This window comes from Anas acuta, chromosome 1 (genome assembly GCF_963932015.1).
Source record: "Anas acuta chromosome 1, bAnaAcu1.1, whole genome shotgun sequence".
In the NCBI taxonomy this organism is placed as follows: domain Eukaryota; kingdom Metazoa; phylum Chordata; class Aves; order Anseriformes; family Anatidae; genus Anas; species Anas acuta.
This window is the reverse complement of record NC_088979.1, coordinates 23462212-23481668: the sequence shown is the minus strand read 5'-3', so window position 1 is coordinate 23481668 and position 19457 is coordinate 23462212. Positions and strand designations below refer to the sequence as shown.

Here is a 19457-nt window from a genome sequence, read left to right as displayed (position 1 = left end):
GCTGTAATGGCAAACTACGCTAGCTTCAACTGGAAACAAATGAGAGGCTCAGAAGCAAATATTCTGGAGAAGACTGAGGTTTCATGCACAGATTTGAAAATGATTAGGCTTTTAATAGGAGCCAAAATTTCCAGACAGTGATGAGCTTCAGGTTATTTATTTAAGTGGATTATCTTTCAGATATGCTAAATACCTCTAGCTTATACTAACTTTTGAGACAGTTGAAAAGATTCAGTTACTCCTAAAGACAATGCTCCTTTATATGCCAAACACCAGCATACAAAAATGTTGAATGATTTAAGACCATTCCCCAGATTTCACAATATCTGGGATGATCCATTTTCTATTTAGGTATTAGATTCTAGCTATGTCTCAAATTGGTGACAGCACAAATATAAACAAACAAAACCACCAAAACCCATGCTGTTCGACATGCACATCATAGCAGTTTTGAATGGTCCTTTTTCAGAGACACACAACACTGATGTGATTTTATTTTCATTAAAGTATAAAATTAAGTCCGGCTATAAGAGATTCACTCTGCTCTAAGTATGAAAAAACCAGCATATCCTCTCAAAAAATAAGAAACCTTGGAGAACCAAATGCAGTTTAAGAATTTACATCTCTAAGTTCACAGTTTAACGTTAATCAATAAGCGAATACAGAAAGAACTCGAATACACAGGGGCATTCAAACTCACACTGGACATTTTTTTGTCTCTCTCTGGTTTTAAAAGACTTCAGGCTTTATCTACTACCACCACCACTGCATACACAGTAGCAGTCTTCCTTCTATCTGTCTCATTCTCTTGTTTATTTTTGGTTTATAAAACATTCAGGAAGAAAAAAAAATATTTAACCTCAACTTGAAGGTTTTCTGTTTGTTTGTTTTGTTTTTTTTAAATTGTACAGGTCAGTTATTCTTTTTTTTTAATTATTATTAATAATAATAATATATATACACAGACACATATGTACATATATATGTACAGACCTTCCCAGGAGTGAAAAATGACTTCATTTCTGGAGGAAGATAATTTTTGGTGTTACTGAAATTCTGTGAAGAAGGGAAAAAGCAACAACAACAAAGTCAATGAATAAGATATATACATTTCGGAGGTAGTACTAAAAGAGATTTTCTTTACATCTTTTATACTTCTGAAATTTTAACTTGAACATCATCTTAAAAAAAAAAGAAAAAAGAAAGCAGTGTATGTATGTACATATAAAAACTTACGAAAACATACATACACGTATCTTCAACTAAATTAAGATAGGGAGAAGTCTGAAGTTGCCAAGATCTACAGAGCTCTCAAGTTACAACTAACAAAGACGTAAATAGATTTATCTCACGACAAATTAAACTCCAAGGTATACCTTGTCAGGTTGAGTAAAATATCGTGCTGGAAGTACAGGGTCTTTAGGGGATTCCAAACTGTATGTTGTACTCTTTGACATAATGATATTCATTGCTACATCACAGACTGTGTAGAGTTTCTGTAAAAAAAAAAAATAATAATCGGAAGTTCATTGCAAATCTTCACTAAATCACAGAATGGTTGAGGCTGGAAGGTTCCTCTGAAGATCATCTAGCCCAATGCCCGCTGCCGGGTCACCTAACACACATTGCACAGAATGGCATCCAGGTGGGTTTTGAGTGTCTCCAGAGAAGGCGACTCCACAGCATCCCTGGGTGACCTGTTCTAGTGCTCTGTCACCCTCACAGTAACAAAGTGTTTTCTCATATTCATTTGGAGCTTCCATGTTTCAATTTGTGCTCCATGTCTCTTATCCTGTTGCTGGGCATCGCTGAAAAGATTCTGGCCCCATCCTCTTGACACCCTCCCAATGTGTATTTATACACATTGATAAGATCCTCTCTCAGTCCCCTCTTCTGAAGCTAAACAGGCCCAGCTCTCTCAGCCTCTCCTCACATGACAGATGCTCCATCATCTTCATAGCCCTCCGCTCAACTTGCTTCAGTAGCTCCACGTCCCTCTTGTACTGGGGAGCCCAGAACTGGACACAGTTCTCCAGGTAAGGCCTCATCAGGGCTGAGCAGAGGGGGAGGATCACCTCCCTTGACCTGCTGGCAACACTCTTCCAATGCACCTCAGGATCCCATGGCCTTCTTGGCCACAAGGGCACATTGCTGGCTCATGGTTACCCTGCTCTCCACTAGGACTTTCCAACTCCTTCTCCACAGAGCTGCGGGTAAACCCAAGCAGAGAACTACAAGGGCTCAGAGTTGAAAACAAGTATCTTAAGCATTTAACAGTAGCATCCATATTAAGCAGTGTATCGCTGTCCTGGTTTCAGTTAGCACAGAATTAATTTTCTTCCTAGTAGCTGGTGGAATGCTGTGTTTTGGCTTAGGATGAGAAGAGTGCTGATAACACCCCGATGCTTTAATTGTTGCAGAGCAGTGCTTATACTAAGCCAAGGACATCTCAGCCTTTTGCTCTGTCCTGCCAGCGGGTAGGCTGGGGGTGCAGTAAGAGCTGGGAGGGGACAGACCCAGGACAGGTGACCCAAACTGGCCAAAGGGGTATTCCATACCATCTGACGTCATGCTAAACAATATATAGGGGTGGCTAGCCGGGGGGAGGGGGCCGGACTGCTCGGGGTTAGGCTGGGCATCGGTCAGCGGGTGGTGAGCAATTGCATTGTGCATCACTTGTTTGTACATATTATTATTATTTCCCTATTATCACCATATTATTATTATTGTTATTATTGTTATTATTGTTATTATTATTTTGTTATTATTATTTTCCTGTCTTATTAAACTGTCTTTATCTCAACTCACGGGCTTCACTTTCCATTTCTCTCCCCCGTCCCAGAGAGGGAGGGGGGAGGGTGAGCGAACGGCTGCGTGGTGTTTAGCTGCCGGCCGGGTTAAACCACGACAATCGCCAGGTACTACAATGTAGGAACAGAAGACAAAAGCACTGCACACTCAGCAGTTAAAGAAAGCTATCTTCCATGATCTTTCTACACTTACAAATAATGTATGCCATGGTTCAAAGACATATCTAAAAAAAAAAAATCTATTTGGGAAAAGCAGAGAAGTAACAAATGTGTGTATTATGTGATGCAAAAACTTCAAAAACAAGACTGGGGCTTGATACATTCACTACGCAGTACAAACTGGAGACATCTCATGCATGTATTTTTCTTCCTACACTAAGCTTATTCTGTTGTACTTTTCAAATGAAATATTATAAAGCAGAAAGTCTGGATGATTTAAAGAGTGAAAATATTAGTTTACTTCTGTCTAAAAGTAGTGTTTAATAATGTTACTGAGACAGAAACAAAGCAACTCATTTCCAGAACCAGGAGAAAACTAAATACAGTTTCCAATCATAAAGTGTCACCTACTTCATTCATTTTTGCATCATCTGGTCCTTGAGCATCCTTTGTCTGTTTGATATTTTCTACCATTTTTCTGATAAATGCGTGACTGTTGTTTTCATTTTTAGCCATCAATATTTCCAGTATGAACCACAAACACCTAAGAAGAAAGGGAGTACTTCTAATGAATATGCCAAAAAAAAATTCCCACCCTTAAAAATAAAAAAAAAAATAAATCACATTTCAGAAAGTTGCTTACTATAGTTTTACTAGTATTACAGATTTAAGCAATTTCAACTCCAGCAAATAAATTAATTGAAAGAAAGAAATGAAGGTTAAGATGAGCAGAAAGCGTAGGTTCTTCTGTAAAATATTGCAGAACATTAAAAAAGCATATATTCCATTTCTAACAATATTCTACAGAAATAACTGCCATTGTTACATATACTGGACAATGTATCAGTGTACCTGTTTAAATTAAAATTTTACTAAAATTAAAAATTAAATTATTATAATCCTCTCAAATAACAATATTAAAAGTAGTCTTACTCTTTAATGTCCTTGAGTTGTTCAATGTCTTGAACTTTGACATAATCTGGGTCATGAGCTAGAAGATGTATAGTATAAGGAACAACATACTCTGGCAGAAGTGACAAGAGTTTCTCTGAAAAGCAAAAGAAAGATGCATCAAAAGACTGTATCAAGAAATACATTTTCCTACTACTTGAATATTTTCTACTACAAAAGGAAAGATCAAAATTTAAGGTCAGCATACATTAAGATAAAATGTAGGTACATGTGGGCCTATCATTTCTTCATAACGTTGCTGTTAATATTTATCTGATTGTTGATGTGTAGATGCTTTGTGCATGTAAAAACTGAGATTTTAAATACGTCTCAGGGCTGGATATTTTTTTTAACTATCTTGAACACAGCTAGAGTTCCTTCTACCCCCCTTGGTTCAAATCCTGTATTCAGAAAAACAGAAGATTGATCACAAAATCCATGTTAACTGCTACATCTGAGACCAGCACAATTGCAGAGTAAGCTATTATTCCTTCTTTGGACACTGCAGTGTAGCATCTTGCTGTCAAGAAAATAGAAAGAAGTGCACTTTTTCCAAAAAACAAGTGAAAATAAAGATTTGCAGTCAAATAGCCACAATGTTTTCCAAACCTACAGCCTACCTCACCTGTTCAGAGATGAGACAGGAGGTAACCTAGCAGCTACCACAATAAAGTAGTTGTGGACTGAGTCAGAAAGTCTCAATCCCACTATGACATTCAAAGCATTCAAAACTTTTTCTAGCATCCTGTGAGACTGGTAGATAATCCTAAGCAAGGACAACAGAAAAAAAGTGTTCTACATCAGAACAGTCAGATGGACAATTCTCCTAAGGGGAGTCAAAAAAAAAAAAGGGGGGGGGGGGGGGGGGGACTTGCCAAAGGACCTCTTAGAGTCATGACCACAAAATGCATGTTCCATAAGGTAACAAATTTGTAACTAACACAATGAAGAGTGAATTTCCGTGCCTCAACTTTGATGTAGAAAACCAGAATGAAAAGGTTATATCGCACAGGACAATGACAACATAAAGACAGATGAATAAAGACCTACACTACCTTCTCCAGCCTAATAACTGATAGGAACTGGAGGATATACAATACACCTAAGTTGCTAAACCTGGGTCCTGTGCAACAGGCAGGGCAATAGGCAAGACATGCTAGTGTTTTGTATTACTGTAGTAGAAGCATCTGATCTTGAGTACCAGTGACAAGTGCAAATTCACAGTATAAACATGCCTATTAATAAATGCTTCACTGCGCATAGGAAGTGAGGGAAGAAATTCCTGGCTCTGCTTTTGAAAATATCCAACCACACTTTTGAGCAAGTGAGTGGTCATGAAAGACATGGAAAGTTTGGAAAGCCTTCCTTCAGTAAGCTTTTAACTATCCTGTATTAGGTTGTGAATAAGACGACCAGACTTCCGTAAATCATTATAGATGTATACAATTCTATTTGAAATACATTAAAACACTGACTTTTTTTTATCTCTATTATATGTTTTCATGAGATGTGTTTGGAAACTGCTGTGCACATAAATTAGAATACATCATTATTGTAGATTTCACAAGACTGAATAAATAATTGCCGAGAAAAACTCTTACTCTCTCCCATTTACAAAGGTCTGCATAATGAGGGTTGCTTCACAGCTTTCATAAACTACTTGGATTCAGTCATAACAGCAAAGAAAGAATTCAAAATTTACAAAGACCCACAGAAGATAGTGTTGCGAAGTTCCAAGGATACACCTTTACACAGCCAATGCAGTTGATCCAGTTAAATTACAAGAGTAATTACTACACAGAATGTAAGCCATCAAGATGTATGAGGAAAAATAAAACTTGAAATACACAGAAATTGGGTGGTTATGTTTATGTAATTGAAATCCAGTGTACTTTTCAAAGAAAATTTTAATGTGTTCCAACTGACGTTCAACTATTAACTTCAAAAAACATCCTTCACTTCTTCACGCACTGTCCTGCATTTCATCCATCAGCTTTGTGCAGCTAAATAAGAAAAATAAAGAAGTGGAGGAGAAGAAAATAACACATAATCATGATTTCAAAACACTAGCAAAACTGGCTTGCCTTAAGACATATTCCAGGCAAATCATTTTGCTATTATTTATGTTAATTTTGAACTTCAATAAAAGTCTCATCAAGAGCCCAAGAACCCAGCCTCAACAACTTGTACTTGTACAACTTGTACAGCCTCCTGCCTTGTACACTTTCTAAGACAACTACAGCAATAGTTTCAACAGGGTCCAGGAAACAAAGTGAACCAAATATATTTAAAAGAGAAAATGAATAAGTATTCACACACATTGTATTTAAACCCTGACAAAAATAGTAATTACACAATCTTCATCTCTAATGAAGAAAGACACTACCTGAAAGGCAGGATGGCATCATGGACATACAGTACAAGCTCTTGCAACTAGAACATGCCAAAATCCACAACAGACATCTATGAGCAGTTAGGAAAAGAGACTTATTAAAAAAAATAATAAAGTTTTACTCTTGTAACTTTCCTACTTACTAACTGGCAAGTAAAAGCCCAACAGTAGAAACCAAATATTCCTAGGCAAGTCCCTACACAGGCAGAACTGGTAGTAGATACTAAATAAAATAAGCCTCTTCTTGAGCAGCCCTCACTCTGAAGAGAATTTAGAGAACTTAGAGGTCTCAGTATAATTCCTGACATCCTGTCAGCAGGGAGGAAAGAGACATTTTACTGCCTGGTACCAGTCCTTAGGAAATTTTCCTTAGGCAAGGTATACAGAAATTTACCATCTTTTCAACAAATGTTGAAGTCCAGTAATATCCTCATCACCTTTGAGTTTTCAGGAAAAAGCATATCACAAAACCATCAGTTTGTAGATTCCCCGAAATAATTACATTGATCAAAGAAGATTCTCATACTTTGCTTTCTGTAGGTACTTGAAAAGCAGGTGTTAGTGTCATTACAGGAAGAGCAACACACACACGCACAGCACTATCTTACCTGGGCTTCAGCTGTACTACACTGCAGTAATGATTTTGCAAGATATAAACAGTTCAAGACTATTTATTTGTTAAAAGCTCAGACTGGTAAATCTATATGTTACAAAGTTAACACTGTAACCCTAAAAAACTTCCTGCAATCTATATCTAATTAAAAGTCCTCATGGATAACAGTAGAAATCCATTCAATGGAATCACTAAAGATAACTTTTTCAGCAAGAAAAAGAAACTGTCAGGCACACTTCGAGGTCCTACTAAATTAAAAGCCACTCACGCCAAGGCTCTGCTTCATTTTTCCTACAGACTTTTTCATAGTAACCTCACAGTATCTATCTTAGTACAATTAAGAAATCAGCAATTATGTTTCATTGTATTAAAATTATTGTATTTTCCTCCTACGTAACTGAAAAGATTTTTCAGCTTTCAAGAGGAATAGTCTTCGGATGATTTAAAGGCTTTTGCTGAATGGATTTTTCTTTTTTACCTGTTATTGAGCAGAGAGAAAAAGTATTGGCCTTTTCTTTCTTTTTTTTTTTTTTTGGAAGTCTAATTAACAATACACAAAAGGATTTCTCTGCAGACTTATTCTCTGATCTAAGTCTAAGGGGACTGAGGCACACACAGACTGACATGGCTAATACGAAGTCTGTGATTCATAAATCTAGAATGAAATCCGTTATCTGACAGCATATGTGAGATCAGATTCACAAACCAGGTTTGGTCTACCCTAAGACAAGATGAAAAAAATCCACATCATTTCAAAAATGTCAAAGATAAGAACCATCAGTAATCCCCCAAAGAAATAAAACTTTCAGAAACTCTTACTCAAAATGCCCTGAGCTCTTCATAAAAGTCTCCGTTATCACATGTTGATATACCAGTGTTATCATATTGTATGTGTGCAGTTTCAAGTAAGTCAAAAGGGACAAGGACTGATTTTATAAAAGAAAAATAGCTCACATCAGTTCGTAATAACTTAAAAAGCATTCCTATGATCAGACTGTTGTCACTAGGAAGAAAAGAATTATAAAAACTCATCCTGAAGTACCTAGAAATACAGCCCTTTGCCAGCATAAGACAAGATAAGAAGCTACTCAGTACAGCAGCTCAAAGAGCATCGATTCAGTGCAGCATTTATAATGTCATTAAGGTTGCATATTATTAATAAACAAAAATTAATCATTGCCACTTCACTTACAACATAATTAACCATTAAGTTCAAACAGTACACATCTGCCTTTGAAAATCTGCTTCACTTCTAATATAGGCACTTCTAATACAGGCATAAGCATTTACACAGCTTTTAAAGAAATTGAAAGATCTCAGACAAGCCTATTAAAAACTCAAGAGAAAATCTGGACTCTGTTTTCAGTTTTGATACCTGAGTGAAACTTACCAAAGGTTTACAGCCACTCTGTGTAAACAAAAAAAACAAAAACAAAAACAAAAAAAACAAACAGAAGACAAATAATATTTTCACAGTCTATTAACATTTACCTGTGAACTCTAGCACTTGTACCAAAAAGTGACTTCTATTCTCTTACCACTAACTGCTGCATGTTGCTTCAGATACTCCCTTCTGACATTTATGTTCTTCACAAGGCACTGCCTAGCATGAGCTCTTCTCTCTTTCACTGGATCTTTTGCACACAGTGCACAAATAGCCATATATTCTAGTGGCAGCCGTAGTCTAGAAAGCCCTTTGTGAAGTTTCTGAGCAAATATTTGTCTCACTTGGTAACATTCATCCTATTAAAAACAAAACAAAAAAGTAAACAGTAAACCTTTCTAAAAGTAACACAGGCTGTGAAATAAAACAGAAGACTGGGTAAATATGCCAAAATCAAGTTCAGACCGTGCCACCACAGAAATGTAGAAACTGTAGGAATGTTTCTTTATACCAATTCAGAACACTTAAATTGAATTAATCAACTGAAGCTTCTCTGAAGGTGAGAAGAAAAATTAAGGCTCAAGCTGTAGAGAAAGATATGGCACTCAGAATCTAAGGATTAATTTGGCACGGTACTGTGGCACAGAGTTAATGAAATTGCTTACAATGGGACCACTTGGTTTGTGGGGCCAAAGGTGAACATCTGCACTGAAACACTGTTTAGTCGCCAGTAATCGTGTTGATTTTATTACTGCAATTTCACAAATTTTCCATCAAGACAGTAACATTAGAAACAGAACAAAATTCAACAAAATTAAAGGTCACATGCTTAAGAGATTACCAAGCATTTCCACTATAATGTAGAAGCCTATGAACCACAACTGACCATGGAAAAGAATAACCTGTAACTAAGAATCGTCAAAGAACACAAAGTACAAAGGGGGGCAAATGTACTCCTATGATCTATTAGGCAACATATTTCCAGAAAAGTTATGAACTTTAAAATTCTCTATATAAAAATAACCTACATACTTTAAGACACCATTCAAAGCCAAGAAAGGTTAACAGAAGCAGGTGTGGAAAACAGTTACTGGGAAATGTAGAGAAAAGTGTGCTGTAAACAAGACTCCCTAAGCAGCTTGACTTACGTATCCTGCCAAAATAAGGTCAAGAGGAAAGATTTGTTATCTCTAAATATGAAAAAAGAGCATTAACAGGAATAATACCTATTTTAGTTAAATGACAGTTTTGAAACCAGAAACAATTCAGGTTTCCAGCTATCAGCCAACAGGAAGAGTAGCGACAAAACCTAGCCATTGGTAACACTCAATCTGCCAAATTTGCAAATGGGATTGAAAAGTGTGATTTCAACAGAAAAAAAAAAAAAAAGCTTCCATTATCACCCTAACCAAAAATGAAATCCAGAAGAAATTCATCAAGCCCCATTTTCCTCTGGGCTTGAAGCCATAGTCTTCCTCCACCCATTATGAAACCCTGAAATGCCTTCTGTAGCCAGAGCTGACCAATGCAGCTGCAGTGACCCAAGACTACAAACCTTATCTGTAAGATACACTCGTGATCTACTGCCTGGGTATAAAACCTGCCTTCACAGCAAATCCACCCCCAGCAAAAGAGTAACGTGGAGCCCTCTTCTGCTTGTTAACATTACCTAATGTCTTTGGAAAGCTTAGAACAGAGGTGTGCATAGTTGGTAAGCTGACAAAGACGTCCTCCCTGATTCAGAGGCCAAAGGAACGCATAGTTCATTGCTACTGACCTGACTGCAAGACATAAATTGGTACGAGTTTTATTTATTTATCTCCTAACATAAAAAATAACCTTTAAACCACCTCAGTACACTAGTAGGAAAAAGGACCAAACACAGTAATTTCTACATTTCTTACAGTCTACAACTACAAACCATACGTAAGCCTTACCTATCTACTTTCCAAACTTAATCACAATTTATCAGAAGGATACCATCTAACTTTTAAAAATACATATTTACAAAGCTGTATGTTACCCCTCAGACATGACCCTGATTCTTGAAAATTGACAGACTTGCTGGAACAACTAAAACACCCTCAAACAGTTGCTGAAGGCAACCGAGCAAGTTTTTTTTTTAACGCAACTTAAGCAATCTAAAAGTGTTATTCTGAATATAATTAGAATGGCATTTTCAACAGCAAATCTTATTAAATCTTAAATAGGATCTTAAGGTCTGTTAAATACTGAAGTACTCAGCACCATGCTCAATTACTTTCTATTCTATTTCAATATGAAGCTTTGCTGACATATAAATTTGTTCTGCAAATCAAAACTTAACTGCTGGTGAGGTTACAGGTCTGGCCAAAGGCATACATAATTTATTTTAAAATGACTGAAACTACACGCATTTAATCATCATAAAGTCTCTGTTTACCACCAGAACCTTACTATAGCAAGGAGCAACAACATTTAATCGTGTATTCTATACTTCAATCATTCCACATAGAGAATGACATTCCCTCAGAAAAAAAAAAAAAGCAATACCCTGCACAGCACCACAGTAGAACCTGTGCAGTCATTATGACTCTTAAAATTTTGCCTTTACTTTTATTTAATCTGCTTTCTTGTATGTTCATTTAAAGAAAACTTGTTGTAAATTAAGTTATGGAATACTGGAGTTGGCTGTGATGTCATCTGAGTGTCCTAATCCGTGGCTAGACTTGATTGTGTCAAGAAGGAATATTATCTGTTATTCTAAAATCTTAAGAGTCTACCATCAGTAAACGGTTTTTACTACTAAGCATAAACACATATGTATGCATAGGTACATATGCAAACCTCTGAAACACAAATACACAGATAGTCTCTGCGAGAAATTAATACAGTACAACCTAGAAACGCAAAACCCACTGAAACCAATACAGTTACTCTGTATCTGAGGATCTGAACTTGACAGTCTGGCAGAAAGAAAGAAAATTGCAGGAAACATCAAGAAGATCTAAAAAATTTATAAATAAGTATTCATAATCCATTAGATGTCTCAAGGAAAAGTAAAGGCAGGATTCCTGTCCTGAAATAGCTTAAAATCTAAAGTTTGTTAAACAAATAAGAAGGCCAATCAATTTCTGCAGAATTTGTAAAGTTTACAAGACAGGAACACAGAGGATCTTTACATCTCTACTTACAATTTAAAAGTTAATTCCCTTCTGCTACTTTGGGCTCACAGGCAGAAGTTCAGGATGACAACTCCCTATATCTAGTGAAAAATCTCTCCTACCTCTTCTGCTATTTAAAGGATGCCATCTACCTTTGCAGGCCTCCACATTTCAAATGCATTCTACCCAAGTATCAAGAAGCAAAGTTCTCTGTTGTCACCAATGTCCAAAACACTTAATTCTTACCCAAACTAGATTTCCAGGATTACATAGGACAAAATTACACTCGTGCCAAATCTGAGGGTTTTGCATAAAATCAAATTAGCAGAAATATACACAACAAACAACATATATACATATATATTTGATAACCCTCACATCACACCCAGTTTCCTTACATTTATGGCTAGTGCACACAGCTGGTACTGTTCTAAGGTGATGATTTCATGGTAACAAGGTTCTTGTGCCAACTTCACAATAGCACTCCCTGCAGCCAACCTCAACCGAGACATATCAGGTTTGCTGAAAAACAAGCACACAGATTATGAAGGTTAATTAATAAAGCAATACAGAATTATTTGACTTAAGTCCCAGTACGTCTGCACTGGTGAAAAACAGATATTTTTAAATGAAGGAAAAGTTTCCATGTGTTTTTCCTCCTTCCTAGCCCCCAGTCAACAGCAAAACTGCTAATCAAAAGTAGTTTTCATACCACCACGTTCTGAAGTCTGTTACCACACACCTTGCCCCAACTTTACAATAAAAATATTCCTTGGAACTTCCTAGAAGTTCCACATAGATGTGAATCAGGTTTAGTTGTGCATTGGATCAGCACAGTCCAAGTTGACCTTCAGAGACCTCATTAGGCCTGTAAGATACTTCTGTTCAGCATGCTGCTTTTACTTCAGCAGGGGGCTCCTGCCAAAGAAATAGCCCGTTTCTAGTCCCCAGAGTTGCCAAACCTTTTCTAGCAAAAACAGATACCACAAAATCCATGCTGCACATCCATACGAATTAATTTTAATTAGATATTTTCATAGGTGACTAAGTGAATTGTATCTTTAAGACAACAGCAAAAAGGGTGTAGCAAATTAAAAACTTTTTAATATATTCAAAGTACAATTACTTGACTTGCACACCCAAACTGTACTCCCACCTACTAGCAGAACACTCATCTTTGGCTATGAAAACTAGCAAGTGCTTGAAGAGATCTTTCTGTAACCTACAACCATATTTACAAAGGTTATCAGAACGTCAAAAGCATCTTCACATGAGCTTTGCAAACTGATTCACTTCATGTGTCCATTAGTAAATTTAGTTTGGCTTTTACTCTTCTATTTTATCAGATAAAGCAGGCAAAGAAAGATCTTCATAAATGCCTCCCTCACTTAATATTCTCTTCTATTCAGAAGTAGTAGGTACAGCTTCTTCCTTTGATATGCTGGAGCAGGAATTAAATTGTATTGTTATTTAGAAATAATCATTCATTCAAGGAGGGCTAATATTTTTAAACTTCTTAACCATTTGCCCTTTACTCTTAGCAACAGCAACTGTACTCAAAGTACATTACCATGAAAACTGTATAAGACATTTAAAGAATAAGATGAAAAGCCACTATTAAACACAGAGTCCATGATAAAAAAATACCTAAAGAGCTTAAGTCTTAATTTAGACTAACCAGGCTTTATGTACAACTCAGTACTCTGTGGAAATGGCAACTTTTCAAAAACTAAATAGACAATGAGCAACCAGATGACCAGACAAAGGCCGCACTAGTTTTCAAACAGGGCATGAAGATTAATTTGGTAATATTTAGTTCTTAAATTTCACTTTAAATTGCAGCTACTGTGATAAGTGAACCCAATAAAGATTCAGTGTTTGCACTCCAGTGATAATCGAGCAATAACAACTTACTAGTACAGAGTGAGCGAGCCAAAGGAAGGATGAAATTAAGAACTTTCAGTCTTCCTTAGCTTTGGTAGTGATAGCATTTAATTCTGAAAAGTGAATCAAAGATGTTTCACTTATAAGTTGGCTAAATCTTTGTGCAGTACATGTAACATGGTCTTGTGTCCCAGAAATACCCATAAGCATGTGTGCACGCTGCAGGAAGGAGGAAGAGGACAGTGTCAGTTAGGAGTATCATTTAACAATTAAATGTGAAGATCAGATCTATCCTATTTCCTAAGAGGATTATACTAAAAGAAACTCTTAATAAAGGATTTATTTTGATCTAATTGTCACAGCCAAAAGCGCTCTGATGTGCATTATCCCAACATAAACAATGAATAAGGCTGTAATAAAAAAATCAGTCTGACGTAATTACAGTTTTCAATTACTTCTAATAATTTCAAAAATTAATACCACAGACACCCTTGTCCTATCAGAAGCTCTCTAAGAGCTAAAAGAGGGACCTGGACATTTGTTCTCTGGAGTGCTATTACTATTGTTGAAGATAAAATGTTTGAAATGAGAACAAAGGTTCAGCCACACGGAAAGATATTATCAAGCGCAAAATACTTGGTCTTAATTAAGGTGGTGGGCTGCACAAAGATGATCCAAATAAATGTGCCTTTAAAACGTATCTGGTATATAATCATCTCTCAGTTCACAAACTGGTAGTTAAAATTTTTCCTTCTGCTTCACGGAGTGTAAATGCCAGTGTCCAATTTCGTCAGCACGTTCCACAGAACAAAAAGTTTCTTCTAAAAAAACTCTAAATACAACGTTGTGTGTCAGATGGTGTAGCAGATTATCTATAATGTACAAGCATCAAGTTCTAAAAGCCAAAGATTTAAGTAATTTTTCTCTTGGTAAGCTTCACTGTAAAGAAAATACCAATAATCGTTTTGGAAAAAAAATCTCACTGCAGGTGCATACATAATGTCAATATTTTCAGCAACAGCTGGTGTCCTCCAAAGGAGGTAGGTTATTTTATACTTAGCATAAATTAAATTAAAATTCTACTACAAATAAGGCATGTAATATCCAACTTGGCCGTTTTACCTAACCAGAAAGAGAAAATTAGTACCATATTGAATTTTAAATTTGTAAAACTGTTTATGGTTTATAAAAATAAAAAAAATAAAAGACCATGAAAGGACCTTTGAGATATTGTTTGTTGACCAAATTCAATATTAAAACATTTCCAACGCTGGTGAATTTAATCTACATATGCTAACATTTCAAAGTAATTAAAAGCAATCTAGCAAAGTCAACAAACCTACTACTTCAAAGTAAGAAAGATGAAGAGTAGGGATTTGTTTACTTGATTTCCAAGTGGGGCCTTGCCTTCACCTGACACTCTGCGTTGAATTGTGCTTTGAAATTTAACAAATCCCATTCCCTTGCACTGTCATTGAAAAGTACAGCTGTGTAGTTTTATTAAAAAGGTATGAGGACAGAATCACTTTCATGGTTGATTAAGGAATCAACCATAAGTTTTGGCACAAACTTCTAATGATGTGGAACAATAAGATTAGAACTTATAACACCAAAGTGAATGACAGTAAAAATGCTTTCAGCATGCCTCTCAGCTCACAAGAGGTTAAATCTCTCCTGAACCCAGCCACTTTCAGTTAATTCAATTATCTTTAGCAAATTACATGTTATTGTTCAAAAGACAAATGCAAGCCACAAACACAAAAATTGACTCTACACAGAATAGCAGCAGACCCAATACAGTTTAAAAGACTAGGTTCTGCACTGAGCAGACAATTTCACCCCTTCCAAAGCCTACTCTAATCTGAAAGGAGGAGCAGCAGCAGATGTCTACAGTAGGGACCCAGTACACATTGCCACTGTGTTCACAAATGGTGATGAATAAAGGTCTGGCCTCTAGCTAAGACTGTGTGCCACTAGTCACCACACTCTGGGCTTGGCCATTGGGCCAGATTTCAGTCCATCTCACTGCCTACTCATTCAGTGCATGTTTCATCAGCCTCTCTATGAGTATTTTAATGGAGACAGTGTTGAAAGCCTTCCTAAAGTCAAGGCAGACACTATACACTGCTCTTCTCTCATCTAACAAGAGGGCCATGTCACCACAGAATATTATCACCTTGGCCAACATGACTACCCATTGCTGAACCTACTCCTGATGACTTTACTGTGCCTGGAAATGCTTTCTAGAATTAGTTGCTCTGTTACCTTCTTCAGGACCTTTTTGAAGATCAGAAAAATGCTGTCCTCCAGTCTTCAGGCAGGTCTCCCAATCAACCACGATAATTCAGAGATTAAGAGTGGCCTCACAATGCCATCAGCTAGCTCTCTCAGCACTCTGGGTGCATCCCAGCAGCGGTACGTCCAGATTGCATAAGTGTTCCCTGACTGATCCTCTTCCATCAGGAATAGATCTTCCCTGCTCCAGACTTCCCTGGTCTCCAGAGCCTGGGATTCCTGAAGGCTGGTCTGACTTGTGAAGACTGAGGCAAAGAAGGCATTCAACACCCCAGCACTTTCCACGTTCTGTGTCACCAGGGCCCCTGCCCTATTCAGCAGCAGGTGTCCATCTTCCCTAATCTTCCTTCAGTCATCTGTGTACAAGCCCTTCTTGTCTTTGACAACCCTCATCAGATTCAATTCCATTTGGGCTTTGATTTTCCTAACTCTGTCTCTGCATGCTCAGACAGCTTCTCTATTCCTCCCGGGTTACCTGACCCTTCTTCAACCTTCTGCATACTTCTTTTCATATGCAAGTTTTGCCAGGAGCATCTTGTTCACCCACACAAGTCTCCTGGTATCTTCACCTGACCTTCTATTTGTCAGAACAGACCCTCTTTGTCAGAACTCTTGAACTTAGATGAGGCAATCCTGGAATATAAACCAGGTTTCTTGAGCTCCTCTCCCCTCCAGGGCCTTTTTTGATAGGATTCTTCCAAGTAGATCACTGAAGAGGCCAAAGTCCACCCTCCTGAAGTCCAGCATTGTGATCTTGTTTTTTGCCCTGTTCCGTCTTCTCAGTATCCCGAATTTCATCATCTCACGGTCACTGCAGCCAAGGCTGCCTTCAATCTTAGCATCCCTAGCAAGCTAGAGTACTAGGCCTACTGGAGCACCTCTCCTTGCTGCCTCCTCCATCGCTCACGCCAGGAAGTTGTAACTAATACTCTTCAGGAATTTCCTGGATTGTTTATGCCCTGCTGTGTTGATTCTCCAGCAGATATCTGTGTGGTTGAAGTCCCCCATGAGGACCAAGGTCTGCAAAAGCTAGGTTGTCTCCAGCAGGCAACAAGAGGAAGGTCTCATCCACTTCTTCTCCCTACTCAGATGGTCTACACAGACTCTACAAATGTCACCCATAGTGGTGTGGGTCTTTAATCCTTACCATAGGGTCTCAGTTGGCTCATCATTCATTCCCATGAAGAGGTTCAGGCTCTGGGGTTGGAGGGTGTATTTGCAAGAGCCAGACAAATGCACCAGCAAGCAATTCCAGTTGGGCTAGTTGGTCAGTAAGACAAAGGGTCTTGTAGTGAAATAGAGGAAGGATCAGCAGAAAGGGTTTTTCCTTCAACATCAATTCTAAGAGGCTTATTAGGCTATTTACACTTTGTTTTATATGGTTTCCTAGGAAGATGAGGTTCTGCTGTTTATGTTCATTTGTTTGTGGCTGGCTGCACATACAGGGGCAAGCATCCTCTGCTTCCCCATTTGAGGTTTGCAGTGAGGCTTGCTAATGGATGGACTTGGAAACAGGAATAGGGTGCAACCTGTCATCTCCACAGGACCATGAGACAAGGAAATCCCCTGGATCCTGCTATCTAGATTAAGGTACCCTTAAAAAAAACAACTGTAAATTATGACAAGAACTGTATTAAAGAATCCTAGCTTGACCCGAACAGGCTCTAACACAGGGCAACCTCACACTTCATTGCGGCTCTCTGCCTCCACTGAAGGTATCTCAGCCCTCCAGTAATTTGAATAACGGAGAACTGACCACATCGTTACATACAGCTGTTACCAGGAACACAAAAAGAGTGGGAAAATTGTATTTCTAAAACACACACGGTATTGAATCATCACTCCAAGCATGAAAATGCACAGGTCCTACAGAACTGCTATGTTGACAAGCTACTAGATAAGCCAACAACGATCTCTGAGCAGTTATACTAAAAGCTAACATACTGTCAGCTTAGTTCCCTAGTAAATGCCATGAACTGTCATATTACAGAATTTAAAACTATAAAACAGCTATTTACAAGGAACTTTAAGAAAGACTCTATGTTGCTACAAAGATAACATCCTAGAAAATTCTCAGATTTGCAATTTTACACACACAACATAGGTTTTAATTTGCATAAACACTGTCTAACATTTAACTCTATCCCAAAATTAAAATCTTTTACTCCTACTGGCACAATCCACGCATGCACTCAATGGTTTCTGTAGACAGAAATTTTCAGTGTTTGGAAAACAATAATGACTGACAATTTGTCATTTCCCCTACAGCAGCGGATTAAGAAGATACCCAGAAAAAAAAAAATAAAATTGTCTAACAACCACCTAAAAGGGAAATAATTTATTGAGACTTAATCTTCTTTATACATTTCCATCCTCCTCTCACTTTTAGAGGCCTACAGGGAATGAAGTCTGCCTTCAAACATAAGTGCCTTACGCACTAGCTATTCCCACCTGATTTCCTGCAATATACTATTATTTACTATTAAAAAGCCTGCCTATAGACCTTTAGCAAACAACTGGTACATCAGCAGTGGCAAGCTGCACAAAAAAAATTAAAACCAATTTTCAGTGGGAAAGAAGTTACTCAGTTTATTCGTGCAATATGAATAATAGCCCTTTGAAGAAAGATGAAGAAGATTAAAAGTTAAAATATATCTACAATGTGAAAATAAAGTAAGACTCAGCAAACTTACGTAGGAATTCAGCCAAGCTTACCATTAGTTCTTAAAAAACAAATTGTATAAACATTTTAAAATACTAACAGAATAGTTTAAGTACTAATTTGACTAAAATGTAGGTACTCTCCCCCACTGCGTCAGAGATATCACAACTTTATTGTCTTTACATACCTAATTTTCCCCTGCTCTGTCAAATCTCCGTCACTGTGTAATATTGTTGTTAGCAACCTTAGAGTAGAAGTTCCTGATTTACTGTGGTTGTTCTTCATTCCTAGCAACCATCGAACCATCATCTTGATGGCCTGAATCTGAAAGAGATTTTGATATACAAAAGTCAAATCACACCACAAGCCTCTCTTTAAAAATAACTTCAAGAGTATGCATTACAAAATATTTTACTTATATTTAATATAATCATAAATATGACTTATTCAATATATTAAACCTATGATTATAAAAACACATATTGTTGTAAAATTGTAAGATAATCTAAAAATATCTATCAGTTTAATCATACGGTATTTTCTCAAGTGCTTTCTACTAACATAAGCTTGCCAAGGCTGCAAAACATAATTTAAAAGTACTATGCACACTACTGAAAGATAACTAGACAGATAAAAAGAAAATTTTTCATTGAAAATCTTAAACATTTATTATAGCAAACAGAAGTCACACAACATTTATTTAAAGTCTGAACAGTTCTTTCCACTAAGCAATCACGTATTCTGTCCTGTGACAACACTGTCTTAATTGACCTTATTTATTAATTAATACATTGTAGAATAGGCAAAACAATTTATAGTTATAGTGGATCAAAGTGTGAAACAGATTTCCATCCTCATATAATTCCTATGCTTAAATAATCCCTATAAAATCTTTATATGTATAATATTTGAGAGTATAAAATTATTTAAGAAGCATAAATTAAATACCACTTCATAGACATTTCAACCAGTAGAGTATCAACCTGTATTAAGACCACTGGTCCTGGAAAAGAGTATTTCTGTAACAGTTATTAAAAGAAAAGCCTCAAAGACCATTACTGATGATAACTTATTCTTTGCCAATGGAAACATCAAGTCTTTCAAGGCAAGCTTCTAAAAAATATGCAGAATCCAGCAGCTATCACAAAACACTGAATAATTTCA

At 37.0% G+C, this 19457-nt stretch overlaps 1 protein-coding gene across 3 annotated transcripts in view; it reads right to left on the bottom strand.

The window, feature by feature from the left end:
- PDS5B (PDS5 cohesin associated factor B) overlaps nt 1-19457 on the bottom strand; it is a 108684-nt gene that overhangs the window by 12032 nt on the left and 77195 nt on the right. For all 3 annotated transcript variants that reach the window (XM_068672927.1, XM_068672932.1, XM_068672931.1), the window contains exons 23-29: nt 18481-18617; nt 11851-11974; nt 8464-8668; nt 3903-4017; nt 3381-3513; nt 1377-1496; nt 994-1056 (exon numbers count right to left, since the gene is read on the bottom strand). In XM_068672927.1, coding sequence (XP_068529028.1) covers nt 994-1056; nt 1377-1496; nt 3381-3513; nt 3903-4017; nt 8464-8668; nt 11851-11974; nt 18481-18617 — 897 coding nt within the window. The remainder of the gene's footprint in view (nt 1-993; nt 1057-1376; nt 1497-3380; nt 3514-3902; nt 4018-8463; nt 8669-11850; nt 11975-18480; nt 18618-19457) is intronic.